This window comes from Rhipicephalus microplus, chromosome 3 (genome assembly GCF_043290135.1).
Source record: "Rhipicephalus microplus isolate Deutch F79 chromosome 3, USDA_Rmic, whole genome shotgun sequence".
Lineage (NCBI taxonomy): Eukaryota > Metazoa > Arthropoda > Arachnida > Ixodida > Ixodidae > Rhipicephalus > Rhipicephalus microplus.
This window is the reverse complement of record NC_134702.1, coordinates 13,704,041-13,722,056: the sequence shown is the minus strand read 5'-3', so window position 1 is coordinate 13,722,056 and position 18,016 is coordinate 13,704,041. Positions and strand designations below refer to the sequence as shown.

The 18,016-nt window shown below is 49.3% G+C and overlaps 1 protein-coding gene across 3 annotated transcripts in view; it reads left to right on the top strand.

The window, feature by feature from the left end:
- Window positions 1–14,868, top strand: part of ct (homeobox protein, cut) — a 699,473-nt gene extending 684,605 nt beyond the window's left edge. For all 3 annotated transcript variants that reach the window (XM_075888929.1, XM_075888930.1, XM_075888931.1), the window contains 8 exons: window positions 324–881; window positions 1,281–1,570; window positions 1,920–2,394; window positions 2,917–3,221; window positions 3,707–3,974; window positions 4,925–5,340; window positions 6,874–7,054; window positions 7,581–14,868. In XM_075888929.1, the coding sequence (XP_075745044.1) occupies window positions 324–881; window positions 1,281–1,570; window positions 1,920–2,394; window positions 2,917–3,221; window positions 3,707–3,974; window positions 4,925–5,340; window positions 6,874–7,054; window positions 7,581–8,803 (3,716 nt within the window). In that variant the 3' untranslated portion in view covers window positions 8,804–14,868. The remainder of the gene's footprint in view (window positions 1–323; window positions 882–1,280; window positions 1,571–1,919; window positions 2,395–2,916; window positions 3,222–3,706; window positions 3,975–4,924; window positions 5,341–6,873; window positions 7,055–7,580) is intronic.
- The last annotated feature ends 3,148 nt before the right edge of the window (window positions 14,869–18,016 follow it).

The window sequence follows — 18,016 nt, the reverse complement described above, 5'->3', positions numbered from 1 at the left end:
ATCGACCCCGCGGTCGCTGAACGATCAATCGAACGAAATTCGTGCAGCTTGCACAACTGGCGCAAGCTGTTAGTCCCCTAGCTATTCCTGGCTTCAGTATGTTTCTATGAATTACGGGGTATTGATTCGTTATGGATCAGTATTGACCGGCTGCCGATCGACTATTGATCGGCAGTGCACGTGCGCCCAAGCTCAATCGAGCATTGCATTGGATTCGGCAGCATTTTTTTTATAAATTGTTGGGTATTGATTGGCTATCGATCAATATTGGTTGTCTAGCGGTCAGTATTGACTGTCTTGACTGAAATCTCCCGCCTGCGCAGGTTCCCCTCGCAGTCGACTGCAGAACGTCGAAGCGTTCGGTTCGCTCCTGGGCGAGGAGATCGTCTCGTCCTTTTCGCGGATGCTCAAGAGCGAGCAGCCGCAGCAGCCGATCGTCTCGAGCCCGCCGGCGACGCCAAAGTCCGTGGACGCCGACGCCATGTCCACGGGCACCGACACCTCGACGGGCAGTGGCCGCGGCGGGCCGGACGAGGCGGCCGGTGCCACGCCGCCCACGCCGGACCCAGTGATGGGAGCGTCCCTGGAGCGCCTCCAGGAGTGCCTGCGCCAGAACATGGAGCGGCACGCCTGCGAGGCGCTCAACACGCAGAACGTGGCGCACGCGGTGCGCGAGTTGCTGAGCGCACACAACGTGGGCCAGCGTCTGTTCGCGCGCTTCGTGCTCGGCCTGTCGCAGGGCACCGTGAGCGAGCTGCTCTCCAAGCCCAAGCCCTGGGACAAGCTTACCGAGAAGGGCCGCGACTCGTACCGCAAGATGCACGCGTGGGCCTCGGACGACTTCTGCGTCTTCATGCTCAAGTCGCTCGTTCCCAAGAAAGGTGAGCGGGCGCTCTGCGCACGTGCTTGATTGTCGACATTGCCAGTTATATGCTAGAAGAACTTGACTCGTTCTGTGGCTTGTTTGTCACTGCGGCGTAGTTCATTAGCGCAAGCGTAAAATGGCATGAATGCGTCGCGTTATGCAAGCCTCTCTAGTGTCCTCACTCTCTTAAACCACCTGTGACTGTCCACTAGTTGTGTAAGATCACACACATCTTATTTAGCACGCGCCAACGCAAGTCTCGTACTCCTCTTGCTATATGGTCTTGAGACACGTGCATGGTTTTTTCGGTTTCCGTCTGATCTTGCTGTCAGCCCAGCGTGCTTTTCAGTATGCGTTGAAAATACCGTAGCGCACAGCTGTTAACAGATGCTCGTTCCTCTGCTCGTGATTGCAGGCAAGGAGTCTGGCGGCTCCAGCGCTTCGAGCCGCCAGGAGGACGCGGCCGCCGAGGAACGCATCGCGCAGATCCTCAGCGAAGCCCAGCAAGCCATGACGATTCCGATGAGCAAGGAGCGTAGTCCGGCGCCGCCATCTTCAGGAGCGCAGAACGGCGCTGCCGACGACCCTCACGCTGACAGCGACCAAGACGGAGACACCAACAACGCGAACAGCACGCAGTCGGCGGCGTCCCACAAGGACGCGAAGCGGTCCAGCCGGAAGTACGAGAACGACGACATACCGCAGGTGTGACTAGCATCCATAGCAGAAACAATTGTGCCCCTGTTAGTTTACAAAGTTTTTTGTCAGCCTATACTTTGGTTTTCCTTGTGTGTAAAATTATACAAGTGTGATGAGTGCCAAACTGATCCTCAAGTACAATTGTGTTGCTCTCCGGCCCTTTGCACATACCATTCGTGAAGTCCCGTAACCTCGTTTAACAAGAGCCCAAATCAACGGCATATCGGTTCCTGCTAGAGTTCTTGCCGCCATTGCAACTTTCCACAAGTGTGGCTCCTTTCTGGGCGCCACGAAGTCAGTGTGGCGAGAGTGAAGTTGTTCGGGAGTGCTAACGGTTGGTCTTGATTCTCCGCAGGAGATGGTTGCTCGCATCTACCAGGAGGAGTTGGCCAAGCTCATGGGGCAGCGAGTGGAAGAGAGCTTCCGGCAGCAACAGTACGACCGCACGCACGAGGAGATCCGCCAGGCGCTGTCCATCTACCACCACGAGTTGTCGCGGCTCTCGCAGCTCGCGCTAACGCCGGGCCACGAGTTCGCGCGCTTCGGCGCGGCTGCTCTGCCCGGGGCGCTGCTGAACGGCGCCTTCCCGGGCCTGTCTCTGGGACCCGAGCTGAGGGGTGGTCCCGGCGCGGCAGCCGCCGCTTCGGCCGCGGCGGCGGCTGCGGCGGCGGCAAGGGTCGCGGCCGCCGATTCTGCCGAAGCTATGCGCGCGGCGCACGAACAGCAGCAGCAACCTCCGACGTCGCAGCACCAGCGTCGAGGTGGATCTTCCCTTGCTGCGCAGTTGGCGCCGAGGGACTGGCACAAGCAGCGTGGTGGCAACAAATACAGTGAGTGATTCCGCCTTTGTGATGCACCCACGCGATGTACACGCTTCCGTATGATGATGTCCCGCTGTGTCTAAAAATATTCCTTGCCTATTTAGTGCACGCCTCTGTTGGCCACTTGACGTATGCGGCTGTATTTCAAGCGCGTGCTTTCTGTGACCTAATTGCCAGTGTTTCATGAAGCTCTTATGCGGCTCAGCATGAAAATAATTCTATAATGCGCCACATATACTGCACACATCTGGTAATGACATGCCCGCCGCTCAAGTAACTGTAAAGCTCATGGCGTTGTAACAATCTTACACGCAAGGAACTTCAAATGCTTATTGTACCCACATATTTAAACTAATCGGTGATATCAAATATGAACCGCAGTAATACTGAAATCACGTGGACATAAATGAACACAAGAGTGTGAGATCATGTTGTATCGAAATATACAGTGCGGTATAGCATAACTTACGTCGAAATGAATGGGCGATGAACCGCTCTAAGAGTTTTTCCTCCCCTTGTCGCTGGCAACAGGTAGCGCATTTTCGCTGGTGCGGCCGGGTGTCAAGTTCCCGGGCTCCGGTTCGACCCCAAGTCCTCCGGGCGCCGCTGGCGTCCTGGGCCTGTCGGACACGCCACCGGGCGGCGCGGCGCCCGAAGACCTTGGCTCTTCGCCGTTGCAGCGCATGCAGTCCATCACCAACTCGCTGCTGACGCAAACGGCGACGCCGACCATGCCTACGACCAATCAGCGCCAGAACAAGGCCGTCCTACCGCCCATTACGCAGCAGCAGTTCGACCAGTACAACAACCTCAACACCGAGGAGATAGTCAAGAAGGTTCGTGAAAGATCGCCATCATCCGCGTTTCTTTTTGTTCGCGTTTTAAGGATTGGTCATCGCCTAATCAAAGCGCGTGTTATAAAAGGAGCTTTAATGAACCCTGGTACCTCGGCATTCAATATGCTCGACAGCTTGTGCACGAAACAGTTCCATTTTGTAAATATAAACGAGCTATGAGCCCTCTTGAATGTGAATATTGAGCTTAATGATTTATGCTTTCTTGAATACCTACGTTAACATGTCCAAACAAGATAAAAGATCAGGGAAAGACTGAGGCTTTAAGTGAAAAGAGTATGTCGCTGGAGCCATACCTTTTCACAAGTGGGCTCGTCTTCGTCAAGGCACCAGCTGACGGAGACGAGTCCACTTCTCGAAACGTTCGCTCCAGTGACACCGCACGATCGAAAATACTTCCTCACTCATTGCATTCAAACTCGCACTGTGAAAAAGGGTAAGATAGCACCCACCTGTCGACGTTACAGGTGAAGGAGCAGCTGAGCCAGTACTCAATCAGCCAGCGTCTGTTCGGCGAGAACGTACTGGGCCTGTCCCAGGGCTCGGTGTCCGACCTGCTGGCGCGGCCCAAGCCGTGGCACATGCTGACGCAGAAAGGCCGCGAGCCCTTCATCCGCATGAAGATCTTTCTCGAGGACGAGAATGCCGTACACAAGCTGGTCGCCTCGCAGTACAAGATCGCACCCGAGAAGCTCATGCGTACCTCGGGATTCACCGCCGCCTCCAGCCCGCTCGGTACGTGTTCCAACGTGCGGGTAGAGGTGCAGGTGACGCTTGTTAGGGCAAAACCATGAGCGGATATTAAGAGCTCTGAGGGGTCTTGTTATGCATAACTACGCTCTTGGAGCGAACGGACGCAGCAACCGCGGTCGGACCAAAGCTAACAACACATTTAACTGCTTTTACAACGACGATATCGTCAGCCGAATCATATACATCACTCCTGATTAAACGCTAAACAACCTCACACAATATTCCCATACACTCGATCAAACATAAGGACAAACACAAGGTAGCGCGAAGGCGGCATCGCCAACGCTCGACTCACCCCGAGGGGCCCATGGAAAACGTCCCACGGCGCCATCACCACAGACCCGCTGCATGCAGGAAGACAATCCATCTTTCCTGTCCGCCCACCTAACGTCACCTGCAGGTATCACTGCTGGCTCTACCGCGCTAACTAAAATGTTGATGTTGAAGAGCGTCGCGAGCACAATGCCACCGACCACTCGATGGTTGTGAACCCTAAATGCGGCTCATGCGTGAAACGCGTGCGCCATGAGGCGCGAATGACATTACAGGGGGTGTTAGTACCCCCAGAGCTTGTATTTGGAGATGCCAGGCTCGCTTGCCACTTCTTGAAGTTCATTAACACTAATAGACTGAATTCAAAGAGAAGGAAATCACACGAGGAGTCGGATATCAAGTTTAACTACAATAATTGTGCGTTTTATTTTCTTTCAAGGAGCATCCTCCAATTACCCATTGTCTTTGTTAAGTAACTCACTCTTATACTCAATTCTTAGTCGGAGGTTGTGCTTTCACTGGTTTGGTGTGCTCTCAGTAGTGTTGCAAAGGTGGATGAATTGTTCCCTCACAATGATGCATCTTTTCTGTTCGACTTTCACTGTTCAGATCTCGATGAGCATGCGATTCTGATAGGGACTTGTCTTCTGTCGACACAGCTGGTTCGAGCAAGCTTCCCGCGTCCAGCGCAGCGGCGGCCAGGGCTGCTGCCGCGCGTGACCTGCCATCGCATCGCAACAGCCACTGTGACAGCGCGTCACCGCTGCTCGGCAAGAGCCCCTTCAGCGCCTCGCCCGAGCTGCAGGTGGCTCTCATGCAACAGCATCACCAACAGCAACAGCAGCAGCAGCAACAGCAGCAGGACTCTCGCGTGGCAATGTACGCGCCACCCTCGAGTCCCACGGCGGCTGCCCGCAAGGGCCACTCTCACCACCCGAGCGGCGGCGGCGGCCGATCCCTGCCGTACGTGCAGCCCTCGGTGTACGAGATGGCAGCGCTCACCACCGACTTGGACACACAGACCATCACGGCCAAGATCAAGGAGACGCTTATGGCTCATAACATTGGTCAGAAGGTAGGGCAGCCTTGTCTTCTTTTCACCTATGACACTTGTGCCGCTCCGCGAGTTGATATACTCTCTGAATTTTCGACACTGCGCGTTTCGCATGCTTATAAACCAGGATAACTTAAAAGGGAAAGCTTTCGTGTCAATCTACAGGACATGTTAATCAGTGGGATCTTATTGAGTTTACACAGTTTGCCTGTGTGAACAGGAGAGTCCTAGTCTATAAGGCAAATGTGACGAATTCGGCACGTCGAGTAGCCGCTAAGCCATTCATGTGGCTAAAATTGGCGCTAGGGCAAGAGACACGAATGGGTAATTTGAAGCTTCCGTGTACGGAGTGGTAAGCAGCGAGGTAACAGCAAGAACGGCAGCGTTTGCCGCGACCGTGCTGCATGGATGTGGCAGCCAGTGGAAAAGTACGCGTGGGATATTAGAGTGCGTGCCGCCGCGCGATGTGGCGACGCGCGCTCATCGCGCCATCTGTCTGGCAATATTCAAAACGCGATACCCCCCCCCCCCCCCCGAGATTGCCACGAGCAGTGGTCAGTGGTGGACTTAAATAGCTTGCCGTTTAAAGGGTGAATACGTGCTCCTCGGAGGCTCAGTGGTTAACGCCTCCACCCACGATTGAGAGGACCCAAGCTCGATTCCGCTCGCCGCTGTCTGTCTGGGTTTTTTTTTTCTTTGTTGCATTTTCATATATATAGATATATATACATATTCGGTGAGGGACGCCGGCTGCAAAATTCAGCCGAGAGTGTCAGCATAATTGATATCGCAATAAAATAAGATGTGTGTAAAGAGGAGTGTGAGAGAACGAATGGTAGTAAAAGAGAGACAGAAGAGAGAAGTTGGCGTGCAGTCACCCTCAACCTGACAGCTCTCGGTAAAGCGTGCTTTGCCGCAAGCTGGGTGTTAGTGCGGAGAAGATGACTTCAAGAAACGTGCAGCGTGTTTGAATGGTTTAACAAGGTCGAGCAGTACCTGGAAGGAAATACGAAAGAAAAACTTAAATAAACACAAGCTCTGAAGTGCCTTGAGAAAGAGATGAGGAAATCTCATAAATCGAGGACGAAATAGGCCAAAAAACGTGTGTTGGGAACGCCTGAGACCAGACAGACATGAAGAAGCTTTGGGCTGTGGTCTTAGTTCCGTATTTAAGCTTGCTGTTTTATATAGTAATTTATAGGCAAGCTCAAAGACTATACTTCCTTTACAGAGAATATAACTTTTCCAATCTACGCATCACTTGTCGTATTGGAGAATTCAGTAGAAATGGCAATTCTAGCCTAATTCTAGAAATCGCCGTGACAAGTGGCAAATCATGACAAGTGGGTCATACAGACTAGCTAGTTACTAGTAGGTGATACAGAATGCTTAAACTCAACGTTTGTAGAAAAAACGGTACACTGAGGCCAAGAATTATTGAATGATGCAGCTGCTTAGGATGTCTTTTTTTTGTTTTTTACACCGCGTTTTGCGTTCCGCGTCCCCCTCACTATGTTCGTGGCCTGTAACTGTTATTCTTGGATGTTCTCGCAGATCTTCGGCGAGGCCGTGCTTGGGCTGTCTCAGGGCTCTGTGAGTGAACTGTTGTCCAAGCCCAAGCCATGGCACATGCTGAGCATTAAGGGCAGGGAGCCTTTCATCCGCATGCAGCTCTGGCTGAATGACCCGCACAACGTCGAGAAGCTGCAAGTCATCAAGAATGAGCGTAGAGAAGGTGAGCTGGAGCTGATTTTCTTTTTTTTTTGATCCCCTTCTGAGAGAAGCTTCTTAGTATTTTGTGAGTGCATAGTCCTGGATGTATCAACAAACTCGCTTCGCTTTTCATATTTAGTGTGCCTTTTGATTCTTTTGATTGTTGTATACAAAATAAAGTGATAGAAAAACAACAAAACCGTAGTGTTGTTTAAGCTAAGTGAGTCGTCAGTTAGTCAAACATAGGCACATTCTAGAGGCTTGAAATTTGGGCTTCAAAAATATAGGTGGCGCGAATTCCGTGCTGAAACAAGCCAGTGCCCAGGTGTCGAAGCACTCCGCATATTTCACACCTCAAAATCTTTTATCGCTAACGGTGTCCGGCTTCTGCCAACTCGTGAGAAATACGGAATGTGTACGCAAGCTGCACCTTTCTTTTGTAGCTCTTTTTCGAGCATGTTACTCTAGATAAGACGTAAATCTGACTCGCGCGTTGTGTGGAACAGCAGGCAGATATTGTGGGTAACTCGCGATTGTTGGTTGCGCAGCGAACAAGCGGCGCCGAACTCACGTGGACCTGGAGGCTGCTCCGCGTCCGATGGAGGCACAGCCACCTTCTCTGCCTGCCCTGACGCCCGGTGCTGGGAGCTTCCCGTTCGCGGCGCCGTCGTCCCCCTTCCCGGCGGCCAAGAAGCCACGTGTGCTCTTTTCGGACGAGCAGAAGGAAGCGTTGCGGCTCGCCTTCTCCATGGACCCGTACCCGAGCACGGCCACAATAGAGTTCCTCGCGAACGAGCTGGGACTCTCTGTGCGCACCATCACCAACTGGTTCCACAACCACCGCATGCGGCTCAAGCAGCATGTCGTCTCTCCCGGTCCTGACGACAACCAGCCGCGAAGTGAGCCGTCGACGCTTCTCGGCCCGCCGCCCGGATCACGGGAGGGCTCCGCCTCTTTCGACCCGGCTCTGTTCCGAGGTCTCCTCGTTCAGCGGCTCGCCGAAATGCACGGCAGCGGTGGCGACAAGAGCGGGCCTAGCGCTTTCGGTGCGGGCGCCGGCGGCGCTCTCAGTCTCAACGCTTACAACAGTTACTCCCCATCATCGCAACAGGGCAACGACGAAGGCACGCTAGACCTGAGCATGTCGTCGAGCCAGGCGTCTTCTGGTCGCAGGACGTGGGCTCGCGGTGGCGGAACGCCCACTGAAGACCTTGACGACTCGAACTTGTCCCAGGACGAACCCGCGACCGCGGGAAGTGACCGCGACTCGCTGAAGGAAGAGAGCATCTCGACGCCTTCTCCAGCGCCGCCACGGAACGCTTCCGTCGGCGCTCTGGGTCAGCACAACAGCTACAGCAGTCGGCGACGGAAACCGGCGGCGCCCAAGTGGGTAGACCCTGGCCTGTCGCCGGACTCGGACGATGCCGAGGATGACGAGGCGGGCGCCAATGTGGACGACGACTGTGGTGCGGTGGGAGGTGACGCGGAAAGCGCCATCATCAATGGTGTCTGCGTCCGCCAGACGGCCGCCGCTGGTGACTTCGGACTGAGGCTTCGGGAGACGGTGCGGGTGGACCCCGTAGCGGCCGCCGACGATGCCCGCAAGAGCGCCGAGAGGGACGACTTGGATGAGGACGATGACGAAGAGGAGGAGACGGCACTCGAACTGTGCACCACCGCCAAGAAGTCTAGCAGTGGCGACGGAATGCGAAAGCTAGAACAGAGGCTGGACAACCGTGGCGAAGAACGTGGCGAGGACTGGGAGTTCTAGAACGTTACATACCGGGCACAGCTGTCCACGTTTAGTTCTAGCCCACTTGAAGCCTCTGCCTGTTTTACGTTGACGCCAGTGATCCAACTCGGCCGTCAGCTCTGTTGCTGGCTCTCCACATGCAGCCCGTCCCTTCATCCCCAATGTTAGGTTTACTGCCTGAGTTGTGAGACTGGCGCAACGATTGCTTGAACCAGACAAAGCCCCAAGATTCGGTTATTTTTGTGACTGACAAAGGGGCCACACATGCTTTTTTTTATAGGTATATAAGCAGAGCATCTCTTTGAACAAGTTTCACAGCTGTGAAAGTACTCGTGGAACTATGGCCGCAAGGCAGTGGTCGGTTTGTCCGCTATTCTGCGAGGAGACAATACGAACTTTGTGAACTCATTGTGGCCGACTTGACGCGCCAGTTTGACTGTTGCGCGCAGTTCTCGTCCGACTCGGAGCCACTGCTTCATCTTTGAGCCCGGTGCAATGTGGCCTTAGCTCTCACACTCGTCGCCTCTCTTGTTTGTGTTGTTGTTCTTTCAAGCATTGACGTATTTGACTAGACGTACACGAGCCGAACTCTGAACGACCAGACTGTTACGTCACACTGTGCTCTGTGCTCAGTGAACCGTTCTATATGTCCTCGCGCTCTACCGTTCATTGTTTTTACGTTTGTACGTTTTTAAGACGCGTTGTGGTGTTTCATTTCACTATGGTTTGTGGTGATTGACACTGTTGCCGCGTCAGCCTTACAAATCTCGTTGACGTGGTTTTCAAGCCGTAGCGCGCTAATCTTTGGGGCATGAGCCCAGCGTTTTCTATTAATACAGAGGCATTTGCGTATGCTGGGGCGCACACGTGTGAGTATTGGCTGCTAGCTCGCCAGTGTATTATATTGTCAGTGCTATAGAAAAGATCGAGTTTTTTTTTTTTTTTGCCTCTCGCGAGCACTTGTTATATAACTTGGCTGACCAAAGGTCTCATGCATCCCACCAATCGTAGCTGCCGTTTCATCTTCGCCCGAGCAGTCCTGTGGTAGATCGCAACACGCCACCACTATTTGTGCAATGAAAGCTGCATGTAACTTGGTGCTTTTCATGTATACATACTGGAAGAAGTGGTGTTCGCCCTGATTTTCTAGCCGAGAATGACAAGCATAGCATCAGCATTACCGGTGTCAAACACAATGCTTTGGTCCCATGTCATATTTCTGAGTAGAACATATGCGAAAAAGGGAACTTAGCCACCTTCGTGGTGTTATTGGCACATAACTTGCATCTGCGCTCAATGCTATTCTGCCAAATCCTGAGTTCTTCATCATTGCCAGTAGTTGCGAGGTGGACAGTCATCCGGAGAACGTAGTCTCTGTTGCCTCTGCAAGCAAACTACTGGTGTGACTGGCGAAGACGAGGGTCCAATATTGACGCCGCTGTGAAATCGCAGTGAGTCGGCGGGAGACGACTCACACAAAGCCAAAGAAAGATATGCACTGAAGGTTCAGCAGGGCGGCCCTTATCGAACACGGGAATCAACCATGTCCCTTCTGTGCAGATATTTCATAGCACAAGAGCTGTCGTGTCTTGTCCTGGAGCTAGTGGTATTTATGCACACAGGTTTTATATATTTCTTTTTTGAGACTCAGTCAAGCCTTTGTTACTGCCTAGTCCCCTATGATTTGTGCTATGTCCGCTGTCAGTACGTGCTAGTCCCATTCTTCACCTAACAAACAGCCCGTTCAAAGCCTTCCATAGAAGACAGAAAGAGAAAAAACTAAACGTCCTTTTCTCACCTTCGTCATTGTCATGTGGCATGCTGAAACTCTACACAGATACTCATTGCAATGAATGACCTGGAACCACTTGTTCAGTCCTTTCTGCTCTGTTTTCAGTCGAGGTCACGTTTTACAGGTAACCTTCGGAACTTGCATCTTGCGGTAACAGCAAAGTAAGCTCTTGTGATGCTCAGATAAGGCATGCATGTGAGTGTTTCAACATGCAGCCCATTCACACTTCACCCTCTTTCACCTAAACGCAACTTGCAGAGTAATTGGACACTGGAAAAAAGAAAGAAGAACGCGCTTTACACTCATGACAATACCACACTGGCTATCAGTAAACCAAGAGCATCCGCTGCATGGAGATCGAATAAGCTGTGCGGAACTGCACCTAGAGGCGGACGTGTTTTGAGGAGCTAACAATCTGCAATGAGCTGATAGGGACGTAGGCACCGACCCCGGAAGCGATGTGATGGTGCAGGTATTGTTGCGTTAGAGCTAATTTGTGATGTCTGTGTTATTCTTTTTTTTTCTAATTTCGATATGTGATAACAGCTTTTGCGTGTTTGAAATGATGCGATGCGCATCGTGCCAGAATTTGCGCGGGCAGTATGAGCCCAGGCAAGCTGGAGAATAGCACCCCGGTGACACTGTAGATAGCATAGCGCTTGACGCTCTTGTGTAGCAACGTTACGCCTTTTTTGTTTACCTCTGCTTTCTTACCGGACTCACCCCATGAACCCGTCATCAGTCTTTTGAACACTGTTACTCAGCTTCATTGCACATGTTCTTGCTTCTGTAGACAGGATATCCGGCATGTGATTCTTGATCGTTTCTGTACTTTTCTTCTCTCTGCCGGTGAACATAACGAACAATGTGTGTACTTAGACTGTCATGAGCGTTCCAACTGTCCAGTTTTTATTCTCTCTCTCCCTCTTCCACGAATGTCGACGAGCTCAAGAAAAGGCCGAGTGTGTCATGCACGTGAATACTTTAGGTTTGGCTGCCGAACTGTAATATGTGTAATGGTCATCGAATCCAAATACCAAGCGAAACGGCTTTACTGTTATGCCTGTAGATTAGGACAGACAAACGTATCCGATGTAGCCGCGTAAACGTCCTACCGTTCCACTTCACTTCAAGTCGAGCGGGGCTTGCTACTCTCTCGCTGCAGCTAGTTATCGGCCCCCTAGGGGTGCACTCGTTTGCTCAGCTTTTATTTCGTGCTCGACAAGTGCCAACTGGTGTGGTTAGAATTAAAAACGGCAACCTTATTTGAACCTACCACATGGCTGCTACAAACTACAAAGATAAAATACCAGACCTACGCTACTCCCTCAGTGCACAGTGGCATCCGGTGAAGACTCTCATCTCTCTTCTCCAGTAGGCTCATCGGCTGTATTCGAGACAGCTTCCATGCGACGCCTCACCAGCGTCATAGGGTCGTACGCGTGTATTTTCGGTCGACATTGTTTTTCCCCTTTGACATGCTCGACGGTGCATTCAATGCATCAACGAGTTCCACACTGTCATGACTGGGCATGCACCGGCAGGTGTCCGTTTACTGTCAACCACCTGATCCGGTGCTCAGTGTGACGCAAGCGCCCTTTCGAGCACACCATCCTTCCCCACTTTCCCCTCAAGTTTTTGGAGTATGACTCCACCTGTGTACAGACCTGTGTATCGAACACCTGACTTCGTTTGCGTGTGTGTGTGTGCGTGTGTGCCTGTGTGGTGTGGCTGTTGTGCTCTCTTCTGAGTGTTCTTGTCTCGGACAGTGCGAAGTCGCTTCTGTTTTGTTTTCCCTCTTGTTCATTTCCACACGTGCAAGGATTGACAAGTGTTAGATATATAAATATATAATATACATAACTATAAATATATATATATATATATATACATAAATGTAATCGATGACAAGAGACATGTGTAAATACTATACATAATTGTACCTTCAAACAAGCTCTGTAGCATACCAACCTTCAGATTAAAAGCAGCTGTGAGCGCAATGACACTGGCTTAGGGTGTTCACCTCACTTTAGGGACATTTTGATGTTTCGGGCTGTGGTTGAAAGGGGTTGAGCGGCACAGTTACATTTTCAAAAGCCATAGTTGAACGTTCCCCATTCCAAGTCTTTTACCTTACCCCATGTTTTTCTTAATCTTTTGCATTTTATTCCACTTATTCTGGTGCTAAACACAAGCAAAATGCAATTATGGAAATTCTATAGGATTTTGAACATGACTGTTGTTTTTTTTTTCTTGTATAGGACAGAAAATCTTTCTTTCTCAGTTGGTTCGCAATATTACTTGTGTTTTGTGTGTGTGTAAGTTTGTGTGGACATCCCACGGCTGTCACACTCAACATTGTACATATGTGATCCCGGTACTCGCATGGGGTATATAGAGCATGCACACATATACATACAGTGTACATGTAGTGTAGTGTTTTTTTTTTTTTCGCGATCCCGCTTTCTTCTTTAAGCACCGTTTTTTTTATGCTACGACTATCGCGTGCGTGTCACACAAGTTGCCGAAACAAGAAACTAAAAGACTCGAATTGAACTCCGACATGTAAACTAGTGAACATCATCGAATACACATTTATACGGGCGCACTCTTCACGTTATCTTCATTATCTCCTCTTACCGCTGACAAATTGCGAGAAAGAAATCATTGAAACAGTGGCCAGAGACTAGGCGAGTAGACGTGACGTTCCCTCCTCCTCCGACGTCTCATTTCTTTACCGTAGTTGCTGTCTTGGCCTTTTCGACAATTTCCGAGACCCGGCTAGCCCCTGCTAGTTCTCGCTGAGAAAAATAACACTTGACGTAGTACATTTCTTCATTCCGGCTGAAAGCTTTATCAGTGACCCGGTACACCGTTCAAGTTCGAATGCCGAGTGAACGCCATGTGACGTAAAGGTTCGTGCTCTCGTTAGAAAGTCCCCTGCCACAAACTTTCATCGTTCAACTGAGTTAGCTCCGTCTGTAGTCTTTTGGTGTTGAAACTAAATGTTTCCTTCACTTGTTGATTTATGGTAGCTAAAATGATCGGACAGCGAACGCTTGTTTTCATTTCGTTCAGGAGCACAAAAAAAATGTAAATGAAAATGCAGTTATTGGAGGCTCTGCTGTCGAAACTTCGCGATTATCTTGAAACGATGAAGGAATTTCGCTTCGCCACTGACTTACAAGTGAGGTCTATTAAAAACACCTGTTCTTTTTTTTATTCGTATGGAATATGTGATACATCAACTGCCACTTGGGGGTACATTATACACATACATACAAATATAAATATATACATATACCAATATAAATATATATAAATATACATACATTATATATCTCATTGCTTGTTGCCTTCCATGAACTTGCACACAGTCATGTGAAATCCATCGACCGTGTGAATGAACCGATCGTCAAAACGGAACCGGGTCGAAGCTCTTGTACTTGCCTAGCCTGGGACTGCTTATATCGCAGCAGCAAGCAAAGGAGAAAAAAAACTAAATCGTCCCTGCGTTTCTTTTGGGCTCTTTGTTTTTTGTTTCCCTTTCGCTCCGGTGTTTCTTGCCTCTTCTATACGGTGCGCTTGTGTTGTGTGTACTTTTTTAAGGTTTGCAAGAGGCGCTGCCTCGAAGTGAAATATATACATGACGGCAGCGATGTATGCCTTCCCCTGTGATGCCACTCGCGTTCACCGTGGTGCGTTGTCTCCATACAAACACGGAGATATCTCGCCCACACCCTCCCCCATCCCTTACAACTTCGTGCAATGTAATTTATAAACCATCATCTTCCCGCGCTGTTTTTTTTTTCTCTCAATTCATCTCTCGCTCACTCGCGTTGTTCAAAGAACCAAAGGACTCCTTGTGTACCATTTTTCTGTCGAGTGTTTTCTTTTTATTATTCGTGATGAGAGAGTGCTTTCTGACAGTGCGTTTTTTTATTTTTTCGATTCATTTGCCACCGTTAGCTTACCTGTTACGAGGGCGGTGACAGCCCGAGAGGTTTTTTTTTTTCTGTTTCGCTCTTTTATGTGTGCGTGTCCATGTGTGTGCTCATGTTATTATTGTCAATTGTCAGTGGCTGATGTGCACTTTGATGCTTTCGTTCTCTCCCCCCGACCCAGCCGACATCAGCTCGTATGCACGCGCTTGTTTTTTTTTGTTTTTTTCGTCTCTAAAAGCAGCAGCGGATGCGAGAGCTGTGTATGTTTGATATTAAGAATCCATATTACTATTTTTATTCTACTTTCAAATAATAATAAAGTTGATCTTTGCCCGTGTCTCTCAGTACATGTGTGTTGGTCCGTGCTTGAGTTTTGGGGATTATTCAAAACTCAGTCAATAAAACAAACGCCCCCTTTTTTGCGTATTGCTTCTGCTCGCGGAAACGGCTCTCGAACGAGAAAAAAAATGGTGATGAGTGGGCGAAACTCCGGAGGTACATCGGTAAACCATGAATTGTTCGTGAATCTTGCCTAGTCTATCATCATATGAAGAAGGCGAGCACGCGCCGCAGCCGTCCGCCATCTTGTATTCGTCACTCATGCTCGAAGCACACAGACTGCCGGCGAAAGAGGAAGCACGCCAAGAGCGAACGCGGTCGCAGAACACGAAGAATCGGAGTGGAGCGAGCACCGCAGCCCCATCTAGAGAGAAATACAAGTACTAGCTGTGCGTAGAGTTACTCTATACGGGAGCATATACAGTAACTCTACGCGCCTCGCCTAGAAATAGTGTATATGCTACCTACAGTATACGGTAGTATCTAGGCGACGCAAGGGTTCCTCGATGCGCGCGCTCACCTAGGCGACGCGCGCTCATTGCGCCATCTTGCTGGTAATGCTGAAAACACGATAGTCCCCCTAGGTGGCTATCGTCAGCGGTAAGTGGTAGATATAAATTGCTTGCCGTTTCGGCACCCGAAGGAGGTGCTTTTTATTGGTTCAGTGGCTAACGCCTCGCACTCGCAATTCAAAAGTCAGACGTTCGATTCCGTGTGCTGGAATCAACTTCTGCAATACTTTTTTCTTGCCTTTTTATATATATACATACGTATACATATACGGTGAATGACGGTAATGCTGGCGGCAAAATACAGCCGAGAGTGTCCATATAATCGCTATCGCAATAAAACAAATCTTCGCAAAGCCGGATTTTCCCTGGTGTCTTTGAATGCTAATGTTCCTGAAAGGGGCTTCTATCCACACATTAAGAAATACTTCAGCAATGTCGTGACAGAAAATGGCCCATTTTGTTTTTTGTTTTTTTTACAGCAAAATTTGTTATGATATCAAAACTTGGATCACGCGCAGCGCCGTAGTTTTCCGTCACCGCTCGTGTACGTAACCACATTGCACAAAGTTAGAAATATTAAAATTATTAATGAATTAAATTATTAATATTGAAATATTAAAGTCTCCCGACCTGAAGCTTCCTTTAATTTGTTGGCTTTCCCGCAATGCCTGTAAAAAAAAAGCAACCGAAAAATTTAGGCTGTTATCACGCCTGATAAGGTTTAACTTTAGTTTGACGTCACACCACACAACGAAGGTTATATTGTACGTTTGTATTAGTCTCCCGGGCTAAAGCTTCCCCTAATGCGTTCGCTTTCCCCCAATGAATGCCGAAAAGCAGCCGAAAAAGTTGAGACTCTTATCACCCCTGATAAGGCTCAACATTTGTCTGACGTCACATCGCGCAACGAAGAATGTACGTTTATATTAGTCTCCCGAGCTGAAGCTTCCCCTGATGCGTTGGCTTTCCATCAATGAATGTAAAAAAGCAGCCGAAAAAGTTGAGGCCTTATCACTCCTGATAAGGCTCAACTTTTTTCTGACGTCACACCATGCAAGGAAGGATATATTGTACGTTTATATTAGTCTCCCGAGCTGAAGCATCTCCTGATGCGCAACGAAGAATGTACGTTTATATTGGTCTCCCGAGCTGAAGCTTCCCCTGATGTGTTGGCTTTCCCTCAATGATTGTCAAAAATCAGCGGAAAAGTTGAGGCCCTTATCACTCCTGATAACGCTCAACTTTTTTCTGGCATCACACGAAGCAACGAAGGATATATTGTACGTTTATGTTAGTCTCCCGAGCTGAAGCTTCTTCTGATGCGTTGGCTTTCCCGCAATGAGTGTCACAAAGCAGCCGAAAATGTTGAAGCCCTTATCACCCCTGATAAGGCTCAACTTTTGGCTGACGTCACACCTCGAAGCAGAGGACCTATTATTTGATGTTTTAATTTCAGATATGTCAGAAAGGGCTAAATGTTTTGATGACGTCTGACAAAAAGTTGAGCCTTATCAGGGGTTATAAGAGCCTCAACTTTTTCGGCTGCTTTTTTTTTTTTTGACATGCATGGCGGGAAAGCAAACAGATCAGGGGAAGCTTTATCTGTGTAGGCTCTAACATAAACGCATAGTATATCCTTCGTTGCAAGTTGGGACGTCAGACAAAACTTGAGCCTTATCAGGGGTGATAAGAGACCCGACTTTTTCGATTGCTTTTCGACATGCATTGCGGGAAAGCCAAAGCATTATGGGAAGCTTACGCTCGGGAGTCTCCTATGCGCACAGGAGGTCCGTGTTTGCACGGTGTGACGTCACACTAAAGTTCAGCCGCTAACACAGAGTTTATTACAATAAACTTCATGCTTATTAACCACCTCCAGCATGCAGTTTGTAACCCTGGGACATCTACATATTTACCTGCACTGTATTACCCGTTTTCTTACTCGACTAATAAAGATTGATTGTTGACGTGATTTACTTACACTACTCGAAAAGGAGACTGTGAGCTTCTAATACGTCGATTGCATAGAAGCCGTCTCGATGATTAAAGGTGTCTGTCTATCCATCCATCTCTTTGCCACGTAATACAAATCGCACTGAAGACCCTTATATAGAAAACAAAATTTGTAGGCTGCGTTGAGTTTTTGAACTACTGGCTTACGCTCCAAAGGCGAGTGCCTTAACCACTAGACTAAAGGCCCAGGTATGCACAGCATCACTACCTATCAATCTCGTGCATGCACCATGAAGAAATTTACGTATAAAATAAAAGAAATTGCAAAGTTGCACTGAGTTTCGAACCTAGGGCCGCACGCTTCAGAAGCGAGTGTCTTACCCATTGGGCTAAAGACCCAGGCTTACAAGACATGTGTATGTTTCAACCCTATTATTGTGCTAAATATGAATAGACGTATAAAATAAAGGAAAACTTCGAGGCTGTGTGGAGTTTCGAACCCATAGTGCCACACTTTAATGTCGAGTGTCTCAGCCACTGGGCTAAAAAAGCACACTTGCAGATGTTAGGACGATCTTCTTTTAGTGAAGATATTTTACCACGTGAGCCATTTTTCTGCCATGGATTTTTTGGTTCAGTAGGGTAGCCCAATGACCAAAGTCCTAGCTGGATTATCCTCCCTGCCTCTCTC